Raw genomic sequence first — 18,498 nt, forward strand, 5'->3', positions numbered from 1 at the left:
CTGTTTTAATTTCAGCCGTGGGCCGGTCCACCGTCCCTCAGACCATGTGGTGGGCTGGACTATATTTTTTGGGGGGGGAAATGAACGAATTCCTATGCCCCACAAATAACCCATCCTAGAAACCTTGCAGTTAGGGGGAAACAGAAATGTAGTCAAAACTCTACTCACTTCCTGATTGGCCAGAATGTTAGAAGGGAGAGTGAAACTATTGTATACGAGTCAAGCTAGAAAATAAGTAAGTCTGGAAGTTCAGAAACCAGTAACTTGAAGAGGTGAAGAGCTGTAAGAGAGGGAAAGTTTAAACCAGGGGTCAGCAACCTTTTTCAGTCGTGGGCCGGTCCACTGTCCCTCAGACCATGTGGTGGGCCGGACTATATTTTTTTGGGGGGAAATGAACGAATTCCTATGCCCCACAAATAACCCAGAGATGCATTTCAAATAAAAGGACACATTCTACTAATGTAAAAACACGCTGATTCCCAGACCGTCTGCGGGCCGGATTTAGAAGGCGATTGGGCCACATCCAGCCCATGGGCCTTAGGTTGCCTACTCCTGGTTTAAACGCTGTACAAGGTAAATGCATCCGTTTATTCCTGTCTTAGACTGTTTTCCTAATAAAGGCAATACTTCTCATTAATATCCACCCTTCAGCTCTTGGGTCCTTTTTGGTATTTCTTGGCTTCTGCAGCATCTAGTTTTACAATCAGAAAACTTAAAACGTGAAAGCAAATACAAGATATATGCATCCAGCATAATTTGTTTTTGGGGAGAAATGGTCTGATGCCTTGTTATTCAACACATGCCCGGATGACACTCTGCTCTAACCTTGTAATGAGAATAGGTCAGTCCAGTCCAGAAAGCTAAAGGTCTGATTACTGCAAGCAGCCAGAGAAGGCAGGCAGGGTTGGTTTGGCTAGTTAGCTTGCTTCCCTTCCCTATCACGGTGCAGACTGCAGCCCATGCTGTTGTATTTGTATGCAAACCTTGAAGTTTCACGCCGCTAACTTCAAATACAAGGTGAGCATTGTAAGAAAGAATATTGTAGTGCTGGAAAGACTACAACCCTTCTCATCAGGTGCATGAAGTGCTATCTTTGAGCTGCAGGTACAAACGTGGATTGGAAGTGAGGGTTGTAAACATTTTCAAAGGGATATGAAATGCAGAAAAGCACAGTGATAATTACTTAATTAACCATAGCAATTAAGAAAATAGTTGTTGAAAACACAGACATCTTGCATTGGAAAGCCAATTAACACACACAATGCGATTAGGGCGGAAATCTTTTGTATCCGTTCAGTTAACAAGTGAGAGCACTGAACCTCCCGATGTATTGAAATGCACCAGTTTCACATTGCAGACTCCTAATGAAATTGCTTTGCTCCCGGTCACATTCAGAATCTCCTACTAGGTTGAAATAGTTTCCCCAAACATCCCAGTGATGTTTGTATATTAGGAGAAATGCATCCTAAAATGCTGGCGAATTTTTGTGAGCATGTGTGTATATATATATATTTATAACATATGCAAACTGCTGCAGAAATGTAGTAAACAGAATTTAAGATTGAAAAGCAGAAAAGAAAGAGAAACTGTAATGGATAAATTTGGCCTTATTTACTTTCTGGATTTAAAGGGGACAAAAATAAATTTCTCTATTAAATATTATTAAATAAAGGGGGGTTGGATAGTTTCAATTGAGTTGATGTAATGTCTAACAAAAGGGATGCGGGTGGTGCTGTGGGTTAAACCACAGAGCCTAGGGCTTGCTGATCAGAAGGTCGGCGGTTCAAACCCTGACGACGGGGTGAGCTCCCGTTGCTCAGTTCCTGCTCCTGCCCACCTAGCAGTTTGAAAGCACATCAAAGTGCAAATAGATAAATAGGTACCGCTCCGGCGAGAAGGCAAACGGCATTTCCGTGCGCTGCTCTGGTTCGCCAGAAGCGGCTTAGTTATGTTGGCCACATGACCCGGAAGCTGTAGCCGGCTCCCTCGGCCAGTAACGCGAGATGAGCACCGCAACCCCAGAGTCGGACATGACTTGACCTAATGGCCAGGGGTCCCTTTACCTTTACCGAATGTCTAATAAACATTAGGTAATCATTTAAAAAAGGCAGAAGATTAGGCCCATGTTACTTCAGCAGTAAAGCATCTCACTTCTGTGTAGATCACATTTTTAATTCAGAACAGCCATAGGCCATGTTGAGCAGGGCTGATTATCAACAGCATCTTGAGGGCACAAGGTTTGGATTTTTTCTACCAGGGGATAGAATTGCTATGTCCAGAAAATGCCTGGCACCAGCTGGAGTGTAGTAGATTTATTCCAAGGTCCCTTCTAGGAAAATATTGCACTCTAATTGAAGTCTGTGTGAAAGGGCTTGAGGTTCATTTAAAAAAAGACTCCGCCATCCATGGAAGTATAGAACAGCTTGAGAGTTATTTTCAGCCATGTCTGTGGGTGACCCATTTGTTTCTAGTAACCAGTGGACATGGTTTAAAAAAGCTGGTGGGGAATCTCTGGCCTGTGGACCTTAATTAGGCTTTGAGAGTTAGCCTACGAGGACATTTTGTGAGACTTACAGCCTATTTTCCTCGGTCTGATCGTATATGAAGTCAGGTTGAAGCCACAGCTGCAAAAGCAGAAAGAAGAAGGCATTCTAAGTGTGCTCCTGAACCACCCCCGCCCCCTTTGCAGGGAAAAAAATTGGCAGATTTTGAATTTGGTAGGGTGCCAAAAGCACAACAAAGACATCAAATTCAAAAAGTGTCAAATTTTGGCTGTAAAAGATAGCTCATGAGTACACCTGGAGACCATTCTTAATTCTCCCTCTGCATTTGACATCAGGTGACTGAGTCTGACCCACCTTTCAAACTAGCCTGTGGAGTGTTGGCATCTACTTGTGGTTTAAAGCATGGGAAATGGGCACAACCTGCGGCCCGTGACTTCATTTTATGTGGCCCTCCAATGCATCCAGAAGTGACTCCAATCTTCCACAATGATTATTTCTTTCTTGTCTCCTATCTCCTTATTTTTCCTGGCGTTTAAAAGTAGTTTTTTCCCCTTTTCTATAGACTTTCTTAACAATTGGGACAATACTGTATTGGCTAGATACGTTTCTAACCTTTTTATTCCTGGTTACATGACCGGGAAAGACATCCTCCCTGCATTTTCAGAGAATAAATTGGTAGGATTCAGATATGTAGGAAACTACAGTTAGAAAAGAATTACTGAATAGACCAGCACAGGACTGGGAATTCTAATCTAAGATACCAGTGATGAAAATTGTAAGAAGGCCGACTTTATTCTGAATTAGTTAATCCAGTGCACTCTTGATTCAGGCTACACCATCATCAGCCCTGGCTCTGCCCAATGATGACATGTGGTTCTGAAAAGATTACCCTCAAGAGAATGCATTCCACAATAGGGGGCCAGGGAGCCACTGACCATCCATAGTCTAAAGGCTAAATCCCTGTAGTGTAAGATCAGTAAATATAAAGCTATGAGATCCAGCTCTTGACCGTTTGTGGCTTCTACCACTCCTTGCCATAGAAATTTGGATTGGCAAGGTGGTTAACCCACCACAATGGGAAATGTATTTTGGTCAGGGGAAACGGGCAAGAAGATTGGGATAGTCCAGCCATTTGAGGATAAAGGCAGAAACAATGAATAGACCTGAGTTTTGTTTGCTCTTGATGAATTCAGGAAGCAAAATTAGATCACGGAAGGAAGCTATGAAGCATTTTTAAAATAAAAAATAATAATTGGAACAAAGAACAACAAATGCTTCCCTTGCATAAATGCTAAATCCCTTTAAAAGCGGCAGAGAATGAAGGAGTGGGAGGGCTGGATGTGTAGGATACCCCAGGAGTTAATCGCTCATTTGCAAAGAACTAGTATATAAATTGCTGTTAATTAGCTTGGTAAATGCTTACTGTGGGCTGCTGAATTAGAACCTGCAAAAGGGCAAGATCGGCAAACTGGAAGGGATCAGCTCCCTTCTTAACTTCCCACCTTGTGTGAATTTTAATGGGATGAGTGCCATAATATAATATAATATAATATAATATAATATAATATAATATAATATAATATAATATAATATAAAACAAATCTCCAATTTATAAAGGAAGTGGACCCATAATGTGCTCAACTTGTGTACATGTCAAGCACCCTCTTTGATGCTTGATAGACCCAGTGCTATTTTTCTAGGGGGGGGGAATGGTGCTGGAAATCACCATGAACACTACCCTTGTTCTCTTAGAATGGTGCCCATCTGAGAGGTGCTGGAACTGAGTCCCAGCAAGTTCAGGCTGAAAAAAGAGTCATTTGTGTTCATCAAGCCAAAAGCAGCCCACCACCAAGTACATCTGTGTGACTGTGTCTTGGTGTCTCTAAACTAGCCTGTTGCTGCAAGTGCGGTGGAGGTTGCTATCTAATAGGCTTCCATGGAAGGAGTCCATCAAAAAGGCCTTTATCGAGAGCATGAGATGTGTTTGCTGGATTAGGCCATGGTTTAGCTAATTCAGCAATCTTAGGAAGAATTCATACAGCCCACAAGCATCAGTTGGTCAACCTGCAGACTGCGGCTAGGTCTAAATATTTGCCACATTACCCTGCAAAAGGATCAAAGAATGAAGGGGAAAAAAACACCATGTAAGAAAAGCAATGCAAAAATTTATATTTTATTTTAATTCAAAAATTTAAAATAGCTCTCAAATTCAGTAAAGTACGCTGAGACACAAAGGATAAGCCTCATATACAGAGACGGGATAACTTAAAATGTTATATACTGCAGACAAGCCAGCTTTATGTAGAATACATATTTACAGTTGGTTTTCTTTTTTTCCTTCTTTTCTTTTTTTAAATGGAAACCATATTTATACATTTTATTACATTTACAAAAAAGCTGAATCTTCCACTACTTTTTACTACAATAATGAAAAAAGAAAATTTACATTGTGTCTTTTTCTCCACTGTACAAACCTTTATTTCATAAAAATATATCTCTGTACAAAAAAGTTTTTTTCTTTTTTTCTTCATTTTTTTCTGTTAAACTGTGTGATGCAAGTCCAATGGGCACTGAAAATGAAAAGATCTCTTGTCCAGCTTTCAAAAAAGCAACAGGGACATAAAAGTGTCTCTCTCTGCCCCCCCCACCCCCGTTGATAAGAGAAAAGGAATTCATAAAAAAAGAATCAAGCATTCAGTGGGAGAATACTCAGCAGCAGGGGCCCCCTTGCTCTGGGTCATTCTTCACCAACGTGGTGCCCGCAATATGTTTTTGGCTGCAACTCCCATCACTTGGGAGTTTTAGTCCATAACACCCATAGGGCACCAGGCTAGTGAAGGCTGCCCTGGGGTTTGAAGAAGTAGCATTGACACTGCAACTTTATACTAGCCAGCCTCCCAGGGCAGTGGTTTTCATAGTTTTCTACCTTAAGGAAACTTTTCACAGTGGCTGCTCTGTTAAGTTCCCCTCAACTGCATGTGGCAATGGGTTCTGGGGCCTAAGCTCAGTCCACAAGGGCCTGTTGACCACTTAAACTGAGACTATGCCTTAGTACACACCAGAGATCAGTAATTGCAGGCAAGCTGCTCGCCATTGCTGATCTTCCTGAGGAACTTTGGAGAGGTCCTGAAGAACGGTTTGGAAACCATGTTCTATTGCATTATCTCAGCAAGTTTCGGAATGAAATACTCTAGAAATGTAGTGCAGGCTAGGCTGAGAAGGTCCCCTGGTTTTAATCCCTATAAGAATGCAAGATGCTGTTCGCAGGGGAAGCTGGTGCTCTCCAGATGTTGTTGGACAACAGCTTCCATCCTCCCTGATCCCGGGCCATGCTGGCTGGGGCAGCCAACCATTCAGCGAGCAGGTGATTTTGTAAAAGAGAACACAGCTTTTGGCCAAGTAGATCCCAAGTGACCCAAAAGCCGGGTGGTGGGCAAGTTCTGAAGCAAACCCATGATGGCAACAGTGGCGAGTGGAACAAAGTTCCTTCAAGACACTAATTTAACATGCTACTTCTGGGGTATTGCTGCATGGTGCTGGATGGGTTTGGAAGCATTCGCACTGCCACATGCAATTATTAGCCCTCTGTTACCCATGTCAAAAGTTTAGCTAGAATCCCTGAAGTTTTAACTCATTGTCCTCTGGAGAAAAATGGTAACAAGCCAGAGTGGAACAGACTGCTTCAGGTGGTGGTGGGATCTCCTTTCAGTGGAGGAATTTAAGGAGAATGGACAGCCATCTGTCAATGATGCTGTATCTATAGCCTGCCTTGCAGATCAGGAGATTTGGACTAGGTGATCTACAAGGCCCCTTCCAACCCTATGATTCTGTTCTACGAATCACCATTAGTTTAGGGCTTCAGTTGGGGAAGCAGGGGACTTTGGGTTCTAGCATGAAAAGTTAGGGAAAGTTGAAGGTTTGTTGTAGCTCAATATGGCAGAATGAGTGTCCAAACTTGCCCTTTTAAACAAGCTGTATTGTGTTACCTCCCATGGTTATGAAAATATTTCACTACTGCTGCAGTTTAAAACCAAGCAAACTGCCCTGCATGTAGAAACCTGTGCGTTAGGGGAAAGATCCCTAGCCTGGCTATCTCTCTTGACACTCACTACTTTTCTATGTGCAAATTGTTTATTTCTTATGGTGAAAGCTGCTCCTTTCTGCTCTGTCCCCAGCTGATGGGAGCTTCCACACAGAATGCCCAAAGTAGTTACACTGACTCTACTCCTCCTAAACTGCCCACAATCTCTGTTCCAAACAGCTCAGAGAAATCAGCACCACTACAAAAATACATCACCCAATCAGTATTTGGAGAATGCTAGACTGCTAAGAAGTACACAAGGGTCGAAGGTGCACATTCACCCTGATTAGGTTACATTCCTGCTCAAAGCATATATTTTCTGTTGACATAAAAAGGGTGAAAAGTAATTTGGAGTCCTCAACACTAGCTGTCTGAAAATTTACTCAAAATCTACTTGTTCCCTGCAAAAATAAAAAGGGGGTAAGGCATGATTGTGATTTTTACTGTCCCTGGTTCTGCCCTAACCTGGTTGTGTGTGTTAAGGCACCAGGTTGTCTTCTCCCTTGCTGTAAGTCTCAGCTAAAAAAACCTCAACTATCACCAAATGGCATCTTCCGACGAAAGCATGCTTTCTAGGTTGAAAGCATGAATCAAACCCAACAATACTGGTGGTGAAAGTCAACACTGCTGGGTTTCTCTCTTTTATTGGGGTAGATGGCAAAGAATGCAAACACCTGTGCTCCTTTATAGGGATAAAAAAAATGTAATTGTATTTGCACACAGTAAAAGAATCCCGCACCTTGAATTTTCTCTGGGATTCTAAAGCCGTTTGGCATGGAAATTACACAAGACGTTATTTGGGGGGGGGGAGGTCAAAGAATTCTTATCATGGGGTTGTTGTTCAAAAGTTCTTACTGCAAAATCTCCTGGAAGGCTGGTAAGAAAGGCGATTCCCACTAAACATCAGGAAGAATTTCCTGATGGTGAGTTCTGTTTGACAGTGGAATGGACTCCCTTGGAAGGTGGTGGAGTCTCCTTCCTTGGAGGTTTTTAGCAGAGGTTGAATGGCCACCTGTCATAGATGCTTAGTGGAGCTTTGCTTAGCTGATATTCCTGCATTGCAGGGGGTTGGAGTGCTACAATTTTATGGTTCTATGCTCTCAGGTGGATCCAGGATTACATCCAGAATCTTCTGGACATGACTTAAGCATGTTCCACTTTAATCAGATTTTGCCTCAAGTTTGTTAAGCAGCCAGAGTAAATTCCAGCTTTAAACTATTCCCCAAATGCCTACACAAATCCCAATTTTGTTTTGTCTGGGAAAAATATGGGGCCCATCTACCCTAGTTTACACAAATGGTAGATGAGGCTTTCATGTTCAGTCAACTGTAATATACCTTTGATTGCTTGACGATGGATGCTCAGTAGATGAGGCACATCAAACATGTGTTCTCAATTGTATCATTTCAGACTGCAGGTGGGGCATTGCAGGGCTGTATTTGTACTTATCCACCTACTCTCTAAAATTTCCTGCATATGTGTGTGGGGTGAGGTGAATAGATGTCAAAGAGAATATTTTCAACCAACTCTCTCCCTGGCAGACTACTACTGTAACCAGCACTGAGCTAGATGGATCTGACTGCATGTGAGATATGGGCTGCTCTAGACAATGCAAAGTCTCTGGATTTTTACTCTTGGCAATAGACTAATCTAGACTAGTAGTGCAAGATTCTCTCCTTGTAGCAAGAGAAGAGGGCTGAGTGGGTTCATTCAGTTTCTCACTTCAGTAGAGCAGTTGTGCAGTCCAGCAGGAAGCACAGAATGTAATAAAATAGAGAAGAGAGCAGTTTCACAATGCTACAGGCAAATTTGCCATATTTTTTGAAATAAATGTAAAAGAAATGCGAGCAATCCTACTATGGTGGTACAGATTTTTTTTGGGGGGGGCTCAGCCTATTTTTCCCTAAAAGGAATCTAAATGAGGAGGGAGGGGGTCAGAACAAAATGAATTAGTCTCGTTGGACACTGGTGGTGCCACATACAGTAACCAAAAGGACTTCAGGACTCTCATGCTGCCATATTCCACAGGGCATTATTTGAAAAAGCAAGGGAAGTGCATTTGTGAGAAATTGTTCCCCAGTGACAAAATATTGTAGTTCAAAGGCTGGCAAAATGCGACCGACCTGCAATGAATGTGCTAGCTAGGGAAAGATGCTTCGATTTCAACTTCGACAACTGTGCAAATAAGGCTGCCCACCCCCTATGCCAAGAATGGTCCTTGGCATGGTCCTTACTCTCTAACAATCCTGTCAATGCTAGCAAGGACAAAGCAACAATGGCAGCTGTGGTTTAAAAGGCAGGGTTCGAATTGGCCTTATACCCGGAACAAAGACAAGCAGCTGACCTTGACAGAATAAAGCAGAGGTTATTTTAAAGTACAGAATGAGGTGGGTTGGGTCGGGGGGGTGGAGTGTCAGGTTTTGCAGAAACCTCCAATCCTTGAAGTAGGCTATTAGCATGAAGTACCTACATGAGATGGGGGAGGAATAAGAGAATGAACACATATGAAGCAACCATTTCTCCATTTGCTAAACCTGCTGCTTTAGTTCAATGTGATGGGTGCTTTTGTGCCCCATACTCTCTGCATCCAGGAAGTCTCATCAGCCCCAATGCAGCCACTTCATCTTGCATGTCTTTCACTTCCTCTGGCAATTTAACGCTGTTTGATTTCCCTCCCAGGTCACAATGTACTCCCCAGAAGGCGATAATCAACCAAAAACAAGCAGCTGGACAACCTCTGGGTTCTAAAATTGGCCAGAACCAGCTAGAAAAAGGCCCAGAGGTGGGGGGCGTTTTGGTGGATCCACTCCCATGTGGTCGTAACACAAGGGCTGGAGTGGGTGCTTTGGTTGATTTGACTATCGGCTGCAGGGCGGAACGGAAGGGCAATGAGGATGTGGAGCGGTGATGAACAGCAAGGCAGTCACTCTCTTCCTCTCTCTGGATCAACTCAAAGGCACCATATCAACTCCACAGCCCCAACTTTTCTGGGAGGGATGATCATGGGCAAAGATGAACCAGGAGGAACATCGGGCACTGGCGAGACTCCCGTCCCTGGAGAATGCTGCAGAGGAAGAGAAAACGAGAAGCAAGGCTAGATCCACAGCACAAAAGAGTTAACCTGCTGCCAATGGGCTGGCTGTTAATTCCCACTACGTTTCTAAAACTGAGAAAGGGTTGTAACTAATCCTTGCCTGCTTATTATTCCAAAGTGGTGTGAATTACGTCCAGTCATGTTCAAATCTGATTACCATTTTTTCCTTGTGGAACCTAAATAAACCAAGTAATTTTACCCAAAACAGCCATTTATTTATGAAAATATTTACATTGCATCTATATTACCATAGAAAGGAGACCTCGAGGTGTCTACAAACTATCATAAAAGTAACAACAAACATGGACTCCATCAAGCACCGAGCATAGTCACATGGAGACAAAAAAAAAAACCTAAATGGGGATTGTGAGGAAGCTTAAGAAGTAGAGTGATTTATGGCATGGCCAGTAGTAATTGGTGGGATTTGTGTGTGGCCACATTGCTGCTCTGCTTTCCCAACACCCTGCATCATTCCCTCTTGGCACAGTGTGGGCTGGAGCATTGTATTGGCTTTGCTGCTGCATGCAAACCACGACGAGCTCCTGCTGCCTTGCCCCAATCCTTCTCCCTCTGAATAAGCAGCAACAATGCGCGATGTTAGGAAAGCAGGTTGGCAATGCAGCAATCCACCTGCACCGCCCTGCCAGTCACTACTGGGCATCCCTTCCCTATTTATTTGAAATTTATGTCCTTTTTTTTTTTTTATTTTTTTTTATAAGATTTTATTATTTTCTATTAAAACAAAGGGAAAACATAACATAAACAACAACATTCACAATATAAAAATACAAAATACAATACATAAACACAATACAAAAACATAATCAAACAATCACAATAAAAAGAAACATATACAAACCTTTAAACTAACATTACTCCTCTTACTTTTCTTGTTACTATCTTCTCTATTTTGAGGGACTTCCCCCACTCCCTCCACTGTCTTCAAAATCATATATATCTTCAAGGTAGCTTTGTATCTTCTTCTATTCACATTAACTCAATTTTTAATACACTTTACTTTGCTTAATCATATCTTAACTTTAACACCAAATCTTAACACAATTCCTAACAATTAAATTTTTCACACAAAAAATATCTTACCAACAATTTTATCTAACATATATCTACTAAAGCCGCTATTCTATTTAATTCTGCTCAGATATTCAATTTTACTGTTTTGACTAAATAATCCTTAAATTTCTTCCAATCCCTTGACACCTTCTCCTCCCTCTGGTCCCGGATTCTGGCGGTCAGCTCTGCGAGTTCCATATATTCCATCATCTTCATCTGCCATTCTTCCACCGTTGGTATCTCTTCGCCTTTCCATGTTCTTGCCAATAAGATTCTAGCTGCTGTTGTGGCATACATAAAAAACACTCTATCCTGACTGGGTATCTCTTCATTGGTTATGCTCAGGAGAAATGCCTCTGGTTTCTTACAAAAGGTAACCTTCATTACCTTCTTGAGTTCATTATAAATCTTATCCCAGAAAGCATTTACCGCTGGGCACAACCACCACATATGAAAAAAGGTACCTTTCGCATGTTTACATTTCCAACATACATCTGACATTTTGGTATTCATCCTGGCTATCTTAACTGGTGTCAAATACCATCTGTATACCATTTTCATTATGTTTTCTCTTAAACTATGACAAGCAGTAAATTTAATACCTTTTTGCCACAATCCCTCCCAGTCATCCATCATAATATTGTGTCCTATATCTTTCGCCCAATTTATCATTGACGATTTAACCAATTCATCTTTCGTATGCCACTCTAGCAAAAGATTATACATTTTGGAAAGGTTTTTAAAGTTCGATTCTATCAGTTCTGTTTCCAGTTTTGATTTTTCTACTTGAAAACCAACTTTTTTGTCCATTTTGAATGTTTCATATACCTGATGATAATGCAGCCAGTCGGGGACCTGACTTTTCACTTGATCGTAGCTTTTTAGCTTAAAAGAGTCCCCTTCCTGCTGCAATATGTCCATATATCTTAACCAATTTGCAGACATGTTCGGTCTCTTGTAGGCCTTGGCCTCCACTGGAGAGATCCATCTAGGGGTCTTTCTCTCTAACAAATCTTTATATCTAGACCAAACCTGGTATAAGGATTTTCTAACTATATGAGACTTAAAAGTTCTGTGGATCTTAGCCTTGTCGTACCAAAGGTATGCATGCCAACCGAACATATTATCATACCCTTCCAAGTCCAATACATCAACATTCTCTAGTTTAAACCAGTCCTTTAACCAGCAAAAGGCCGCTGCTTCGAAGTAAAGTCTTAAGTCCGGCAGGGCAAAGCCTCCTCTCTCTTTAGAGTCTGTTAGGATCTTAAACTTAATTCTTGGCTTTTTGCCCTGCCATATGAACTTTGATAAGTCCTTTTGCCATTTCTTAAAGCAATCCAGTTTGTCCAAAATTGGTATGGCTTGGAATAAAAACAGCATCCTTGGTAGGACATTCATTTTTATCACGGCAATTCTTCCCATTAACGACAGTTTCAATCTTGTCCATATTTCCATGTCTTTCTTTATTTCCATCCACAATTTTTCGTAATTGTCCTTATACAGGTTCAAATTCTTGGTTGTGAGGTTGATACCTAGATATTTTACTGTTTTGACAAAATTGAGGCCAGTGCCTTCCTGTATTCTTTGAATTTGTTCTGCACTCATATTTTTTCCTAAAACTTTGGTTTTCTGCTTGTTTAACTTGAAACCAGCAACAAGTCCAAATTGTTCGATTATTCCCAAAGCTCTGGGGACACTGCTTTCCGGTTCTTGCAGGGATAACATCAAATCGTCTGCGAAGGCGCGTAGTTTGTATTCCTTCTCTCCCACACGAATTCCTTTTATCTGTTTGTCCTTTCGTATCATATTTAGGAGGACTTCCAGGACCGTAATGAAAAGTAAAGGGGAGATAGGGCACCCTTGTCTTGTTCCCTTTTCAACTTCAAACTCCTCCGATATCACACTGTTTACTATTACTTTAGCTCTTTGCTCTGTATAGATGGCATTAATGCCATTCAAAAATTTTTGACCAACTCCCATCCTTTCCAAATTCTTTTTCATAAATGTCCAGGAGACTTTATCAAATGCTTTCTCTGCATCAACAAACAATAGTGCCGCATCTGTATTTATGTTTCTCTCCAGTTTTTCTAAAATGTCCACAATAATTCTCGTGTTATTACTAATTTGTCTTCCTGGCAAGAAACCTGCTTGGTCTCTATGTATATAGTCTTTCAACACTCTTTTCAGCCTTGTAGCCAATATATTTGCAAAAATTTTATAATCCACATTCAAAAGGGATATTGGGCGATAGTTTTTCATTTGAGTCTTATCAGTATCTGGTTTTGGAATCAGTGTGATAAAGGCTTCCTTCCACGTCTCTGGTGCCCTATCTCCTTCTAGTATCTTGTTGCATACTTCTCTTAGTGGCTGCGATAGCCAGTCTTTCAATGTCTTATAATATTTTGCTGTTAAACCATCCGGTCCTGGAGCCTTCCCCAATTGCATGTTATTTATTGCATCTTCTATCTCCTGTGTCGTTATTGGGTGGTTGAGAGTAACTAGTTTTTCCTCTGGGACCTTTTGCAATCCATTCTTATCCAGAAATCGGTCAATTTCTGCTTCATCTATCTTCTCCTCCTTGTACAGTTGCTTGTAAAATCTTTGAAAACACCATCTGATTTCCTCAGGTTTCTCCACGTTTTTTCCGTTTACTACCAAGGTATTGATGACATTTGCCTTTTGTCTTTTCTTCAATTGCCAAGCTAGTAATTTTCCACATTTATTAGCCGATTCAAATGTTCTTTGCTTCATCATTTTCACTTTCCATTCGATGTCCTGATTCATTATATTAGCATATTGGGATTGCAAGTATTTAATTTCTTTTTGGATTTTGACACATCTGGGATGTCCTCTTAATTCTTTTTCCTTTTCTTTGATTGATTTCAACAATCTCTCCATCTCTGCATTTTGTTGTCTCTTCTTTTTTGCTTTTTCACTAATGAGAAATCCTCTCATTACAGCTTTACTTGCATCCCAAGCAACTCTTTTCTCCACTTCGGAGCTCCAATTTATCTGAAAATATTCTTTCATCTTTTTCGCCGCTCTTTCCACTAGCTTGGTGTCTCTCATCAAAGCGTCATCCATTCTCCATCTAAAAGAGTCCTTGGAAATCATTTTTAAATTTAACTGTACAGGGTTATGGTCTGAAAGAGTTTTAGGGCCAATTTCTGCCTTTTGTATTTTTGGAGCCAATTCATTCGAAATCCAAATATAATCTATCCTCGACCATGACTGCTGAGGTTCGCTGAAGTATGTTGCCTCTGTATCTGTGGGATTTTTTAATCTCCAAGAGTCCACCAAATTCAGATTATCCACCATTTCAAAAAAAGTCTTTGGGAGTTTCCCATCGTTCGTTAATTTAGTTCTTTGAGATCTGTCCATTAATGTGGAAACTGCACCATTAAAATCTCCAAGGCAAACTAATTTATAGTCCAAATAATCCAACAGCAAATCATGTATTTTCTTATAAAAAATTGACTTTCCATCATTTGGTGCATAAAGTCCCAGAATCAAGAATTTTTCGCCTTGTATGTTAATTTCAATTGCGATGTATCTCCCTTCTTCATCTTTAAAAAGCTGTCTTGGGCTATATTTCTCCTTTGCGTATATCACTACTCCTCTCTTCTTGGCCTTATCCGATGATATAAACTCTTGGCCTAATTTTTTGTTCTGTAATAATCTTCTGTGACGTCGGGCTATGTGGGTTTCCTGTAAGCATATTATATCCAAATTCTTCTTTTCTATGCTGTAAAACACTCTGCGTCTCTTTGGTCTCTGATTCAATCCCCGGACATTCCATGTCATTAACTTGAGCGCCATTTTCCTTTCTCTAGTCTACTCCTCCAGTTGCTTCTCCTTTCTTGTCTTCCTCTGGATCCTTGCCTGGGCTGGGTAAGCTTGGTGGTGGTCCCGGCGGTGGTGGAAATACCTCTGGAAACCTGTAGAATTGTGCTGGGTCGAGTGGTGTGCCTTTAAATTGTTCCAGGTGCTTGTCCAAAAACTTCTGCTTCTCCGCCAGGGACCTTATTCTTATCTTTTTTCCTTCAAACGTAAATGCCAGGCCTTCTGGAAATTCCCAACTGAAGGGGATTTTCCTTTTTCTAAGCTCAGTTGCCAAATCGTTGTAGGGAACTCTTTTGTCAAGGAAAAATCTGGGGATATCCTTATAAAAAATTACTTTATTCTGCTCAACCACCAGGTTGTTTCTATAATGCAAGTCCAGAAAGTAGTCTCTGTCGTGTCGATCGTGTAGCACAATCAAACAGTCACTGACTGTTTTGCTGCTTTTCTTTCCTCTGGAGCCTCTTGGACCAAATCTGAAGGCCTTCACTATGCGTGCTGAGACGTTGATTTCTTCTATCTCCCAAAATCCTGAGAATAACTTCACTATGTAGTCTTTTAGGTCTTCCCCTTCCAGTTCTGGAAGATTTCTTAGGCGGATGTTGCCCTCTCTTTGATGTAGTTGCAGAAACGCGAGGGACTCTTCAACAGACCTCTGTCGTGATCCAATACTCTCTATCTGTTCCAAATCTAGATTATCCAATTTTTCCTCCACCTTTTTTATTTTTTCCTTGACCACTTTAATTTCCTCTGAGTCCTTTTTCAAGGTGGTCACCTCTTGCCCAATCCTATTAATCTCTTCTCTGTTCTTCCTTACGTTCTCCTCAATTTGTCCAATGGATTTCTCTAGGGTCTGCGTAGAATTTTTAATATCAGCTTTTATATCAGCTTGTAATTTTTCTATTGCTGAATTCACTGCTGTATTTCCTGATGAAACTTGATCTTGTGTTTGCTTCAACCCGTCAGTCACGCTTTTCAATCCTGCTGCAATTTCTGCAACACTAACAACTAATTTCTCCATTTGTTCCTGTAGAGTTAGGGAAACAGAGCCTTTTCTTTTTTCAGAGCCAGTTCCTTTTGATCTAAGTTCCATTCCTTGTGGGCTCTGTAACTGTAATCTCAAGGTCACTCCAGTTTCTGTAGTAACAATCTCAGACATTCACAGCAGAAGGCCAACAGTCCCAAAAGTAAACACCAGGTGGCCAGCAGCTCAGTCCTGAGAACAAAGAGGCTGCTGAGCCAGGAGCCCACACCAGTCCCGAAAATCCAACTTTTAGGCAAAGAGTTTTAATTTTCCAAAATATAAGTTCCTTAAAGCCAAGAAGGGCCCATTTTCGTGTAGCCCAAGTCAGTCACAGTTCCTAACTTGCAGTGTTACCACCAAAGTCCACAAAATAACTTGTATCTGGTTACAAAAAAGTCAAAATGTCTCCACTGGTAAACAGTCACTGAAACACCAACAAAGGAAAAAAAAATGGCAACAATGTATCACAGCCCGCTACTGACCCGGAATCCTAATCCAGAGGGTGAGGGGCATCTTCTTTTGCCATATCAACTGTTTTTAAGTCTTAAAACATCCTTTAAACAACTTTTAATCAACTTTTAAAAAGTTCGCAAAACTTTTCCGTTAGTCGCGGCTTTGATCTTTTAGCGCTACCAAGCTCGCGCAAACAGTTTAAAGGGAACAGGCTTCCTTTTGCAGTTCCTCTGCAAGCAGTGCTCTTAAAACTTGTAAAAATAATCCAATTCTTTAACTTACAGAGTTTCTTTGGAAATTTCTATGCAGGAAGTGCCGGGTGCTCGAGTCTGGCGGGATCGCTGCTTTGATCCTCCGCAGGCAGACGCTTCTTCAGTCCCGTGCCGGCGCTCCGCTCGCCCGATTTTCCCCCTTACGAGGGTCAATCGGGAACGGAGACGGCACGTCTGGGACCCACGAAGCTCAGGTCCACGGGACGCTCTTCCCGTGGCTTTAAGGGACCCGTGGCGCAGGCACAGAAGTCCCTAAAGCCTGGCGGAGGACGGAGCCGTCGGACTCCCGTCCGCCATTGACCGGCACCTAACCGGAAGTCTGCTTTGAAATTTATGTCCTAATGAACAGGCCCAGATCTGGGAAGCCTTTGGTCTGTTTTTGAGTCACCAATAACAAGGTTGGGAAACTCCAGCAAATACTTTGCAAATTAAAAACGCTAGATCACTTGTGAACTGGGAACAGCTGAACAACACGGCACTTACTGCGCAGGTTTGTTAAGTGCTATACTGCAGTGCAGACGGTGCTGACTGTAAACTCTGCCTCATTGGCCATGATATCCGTCGGCTGCAAGTTGCGGTCATACATGGGGTTTTCAAACGTTCCACGGACATTGGTGTTTTCATGCCCAGCGTAACCATTGAATGGCACCTTCGGTCTCCTTCTGTACCAGACAAGACCAAAAAGAGGAGTCAGAGATGGCCCTGCAGGGCATGCCAGCAGAGAGGCATCTTTGATTGAGCATGGTTGATCAGATATTGGTTGTTCTTTGTGGGGGGTTCCTCTAGGCAAGCAGAGCCACTCTCCCCCTTACAAGGTTAAGCATGTTATTTTGCTTGGCGTCCCTCCCGCCCCTCATCAGAATAATAATAATAATAATAATAATAATAATAATAATAATAATAATAATAAATGGTGCCCATATCTTTTCCCCAGCAGGAAGGGACAGAGTTTGGCGGGAAGTGATTTCGAAACCCATTTAAGCAATGAATGAATAACAATAAACAGGGAAGTTTACGCAGTCTCTCTCTGCTTTTCTCCCCTCCACACGAAAGAAATACAAGATTTGTATTTTGCTTTCATGCCTCCCTCCATTTGCTCCTGGGTTTGCTCACCTGTGTTTGTAGAGATAGAGCACAAACCCTGCAATAATCAGGGCAATGAAAGGCACAAGGATAGCAGCTGCCACTGAACTGCTGTTGGATGCAAATGGATGTCCTATAGACTCGGCATCTCGTTCAATTATGTCTGAAAAGGAAGATGTGCCATTAAATCGCATGCCATGCTTTGCTGGGAGACAGAGGCTGGGGATTGTGAGTCTGGGTGGCCCATCCCTCGCCATGTGCCCACTACTGCATAGATATTTGCTCAATTCACATAACTTATGCAGAAAATATTGGCAGATAACTGGAAACTCTTATATATAAGAGAAAGGGGAATAAATGCCAAAACTAACCAATTAGGTAAAGACTATGGCAAGCAGAAACCACCCAGGTTTGTCTCAGCCTAGACTCCCTCTATTAGCCAATCAGAATCAAACCTTTTATACATTACAGCTTGAATTGAAAATTTCCCCATTGCATTGCTGCATAAAAATTACAGAAATAATAGTTATACTGGTACAGTATTAAAATAGTGTACAAGTAAAAAAAAAAAATTAAAGAATAGGATTTTTGCACAAAGGCAGGATAACTTACCAAGCCTCTGCAGGCCAAACTGCCCAAAACCTTTGCCATGCACAAACCCCTGGTAGACAAATGTCCCACTTGATGATTCTGGAGTGACCTGTGTATGGGAAGGAGAAACAAACGGCAGAATCCCATGTTTCTGATTACATAAAGATTTTGGACTTTGGCGGCAGGGTGGTTTAACAAAGATTGCTAGACTTTTTTCTCCAAAAGCCCCCAAATAATAATTCAACGAAACAACGTAACAGTACAAAAATGATGAAAGTACACATTTTGACAGCAAAGGTATGGAGCCCGCAGCAAAGAGAACTGATGACACACAGCAGATGGCTCATCCCGAAAGCAAATCCAGCCCTCCTGAGCAGTCTCTTCAAATGTTGAAACTGCTCAAGTGTAGTGTTGGGTCTGGGTGCTCAATCAGCCACCCGAAGGGCACTGATTCAGCTCATGCTGGTTGGATAGGTGGGTACTTC

At 41.7% G+C, this 18,498-nt stretch overlaps 1 protein-coding gene across 1 annotated transcript in view; it reads right to left on the reverse strand.

Moving 5' to 3' along the window:
* Positions 1-9,326: 9,326 nt before the first annotated feature.
* Positions 9,327-18,498, reverse strand: part of CSMD2 (CUB and Sushi multiple domains 2) — a 512,122-nt gene continuing 502,950 nt past the window's right edge. Inside the window, 4 exon segments of the mRNA XM_033157666.1 lie at positions 9,327-9,649; positions 16,823-17,001; positions 17,453-17,585; positions 18,035-18,122. Coding sequence (XP_033013557.1) covers positions 16,842-17,001; positions 17,453-17,585; positions 18,035-18,122 — 381 coding nt within the window. The 3' untranslated portion in view covers positions 9,327-9,649; positions 16,823-16,841.

The sequence above is a fragment of the Lacerta agilis genome, chromosome 8 (genome assembly GCF_009819535.1).
Source record: "Lacerta agilis isolate rLacAgi1 chromosome 8, rLacAgi1.pri, whole genome shotgun sequence".
In the NCBI taxonomy this organism is placed as follows: domain Eukaryota; kingdom Metazoa; phylum Chordata; class Lepidosauria; order Squamata; family Lacertidae; genus Lacerta; species Lacerta agilis.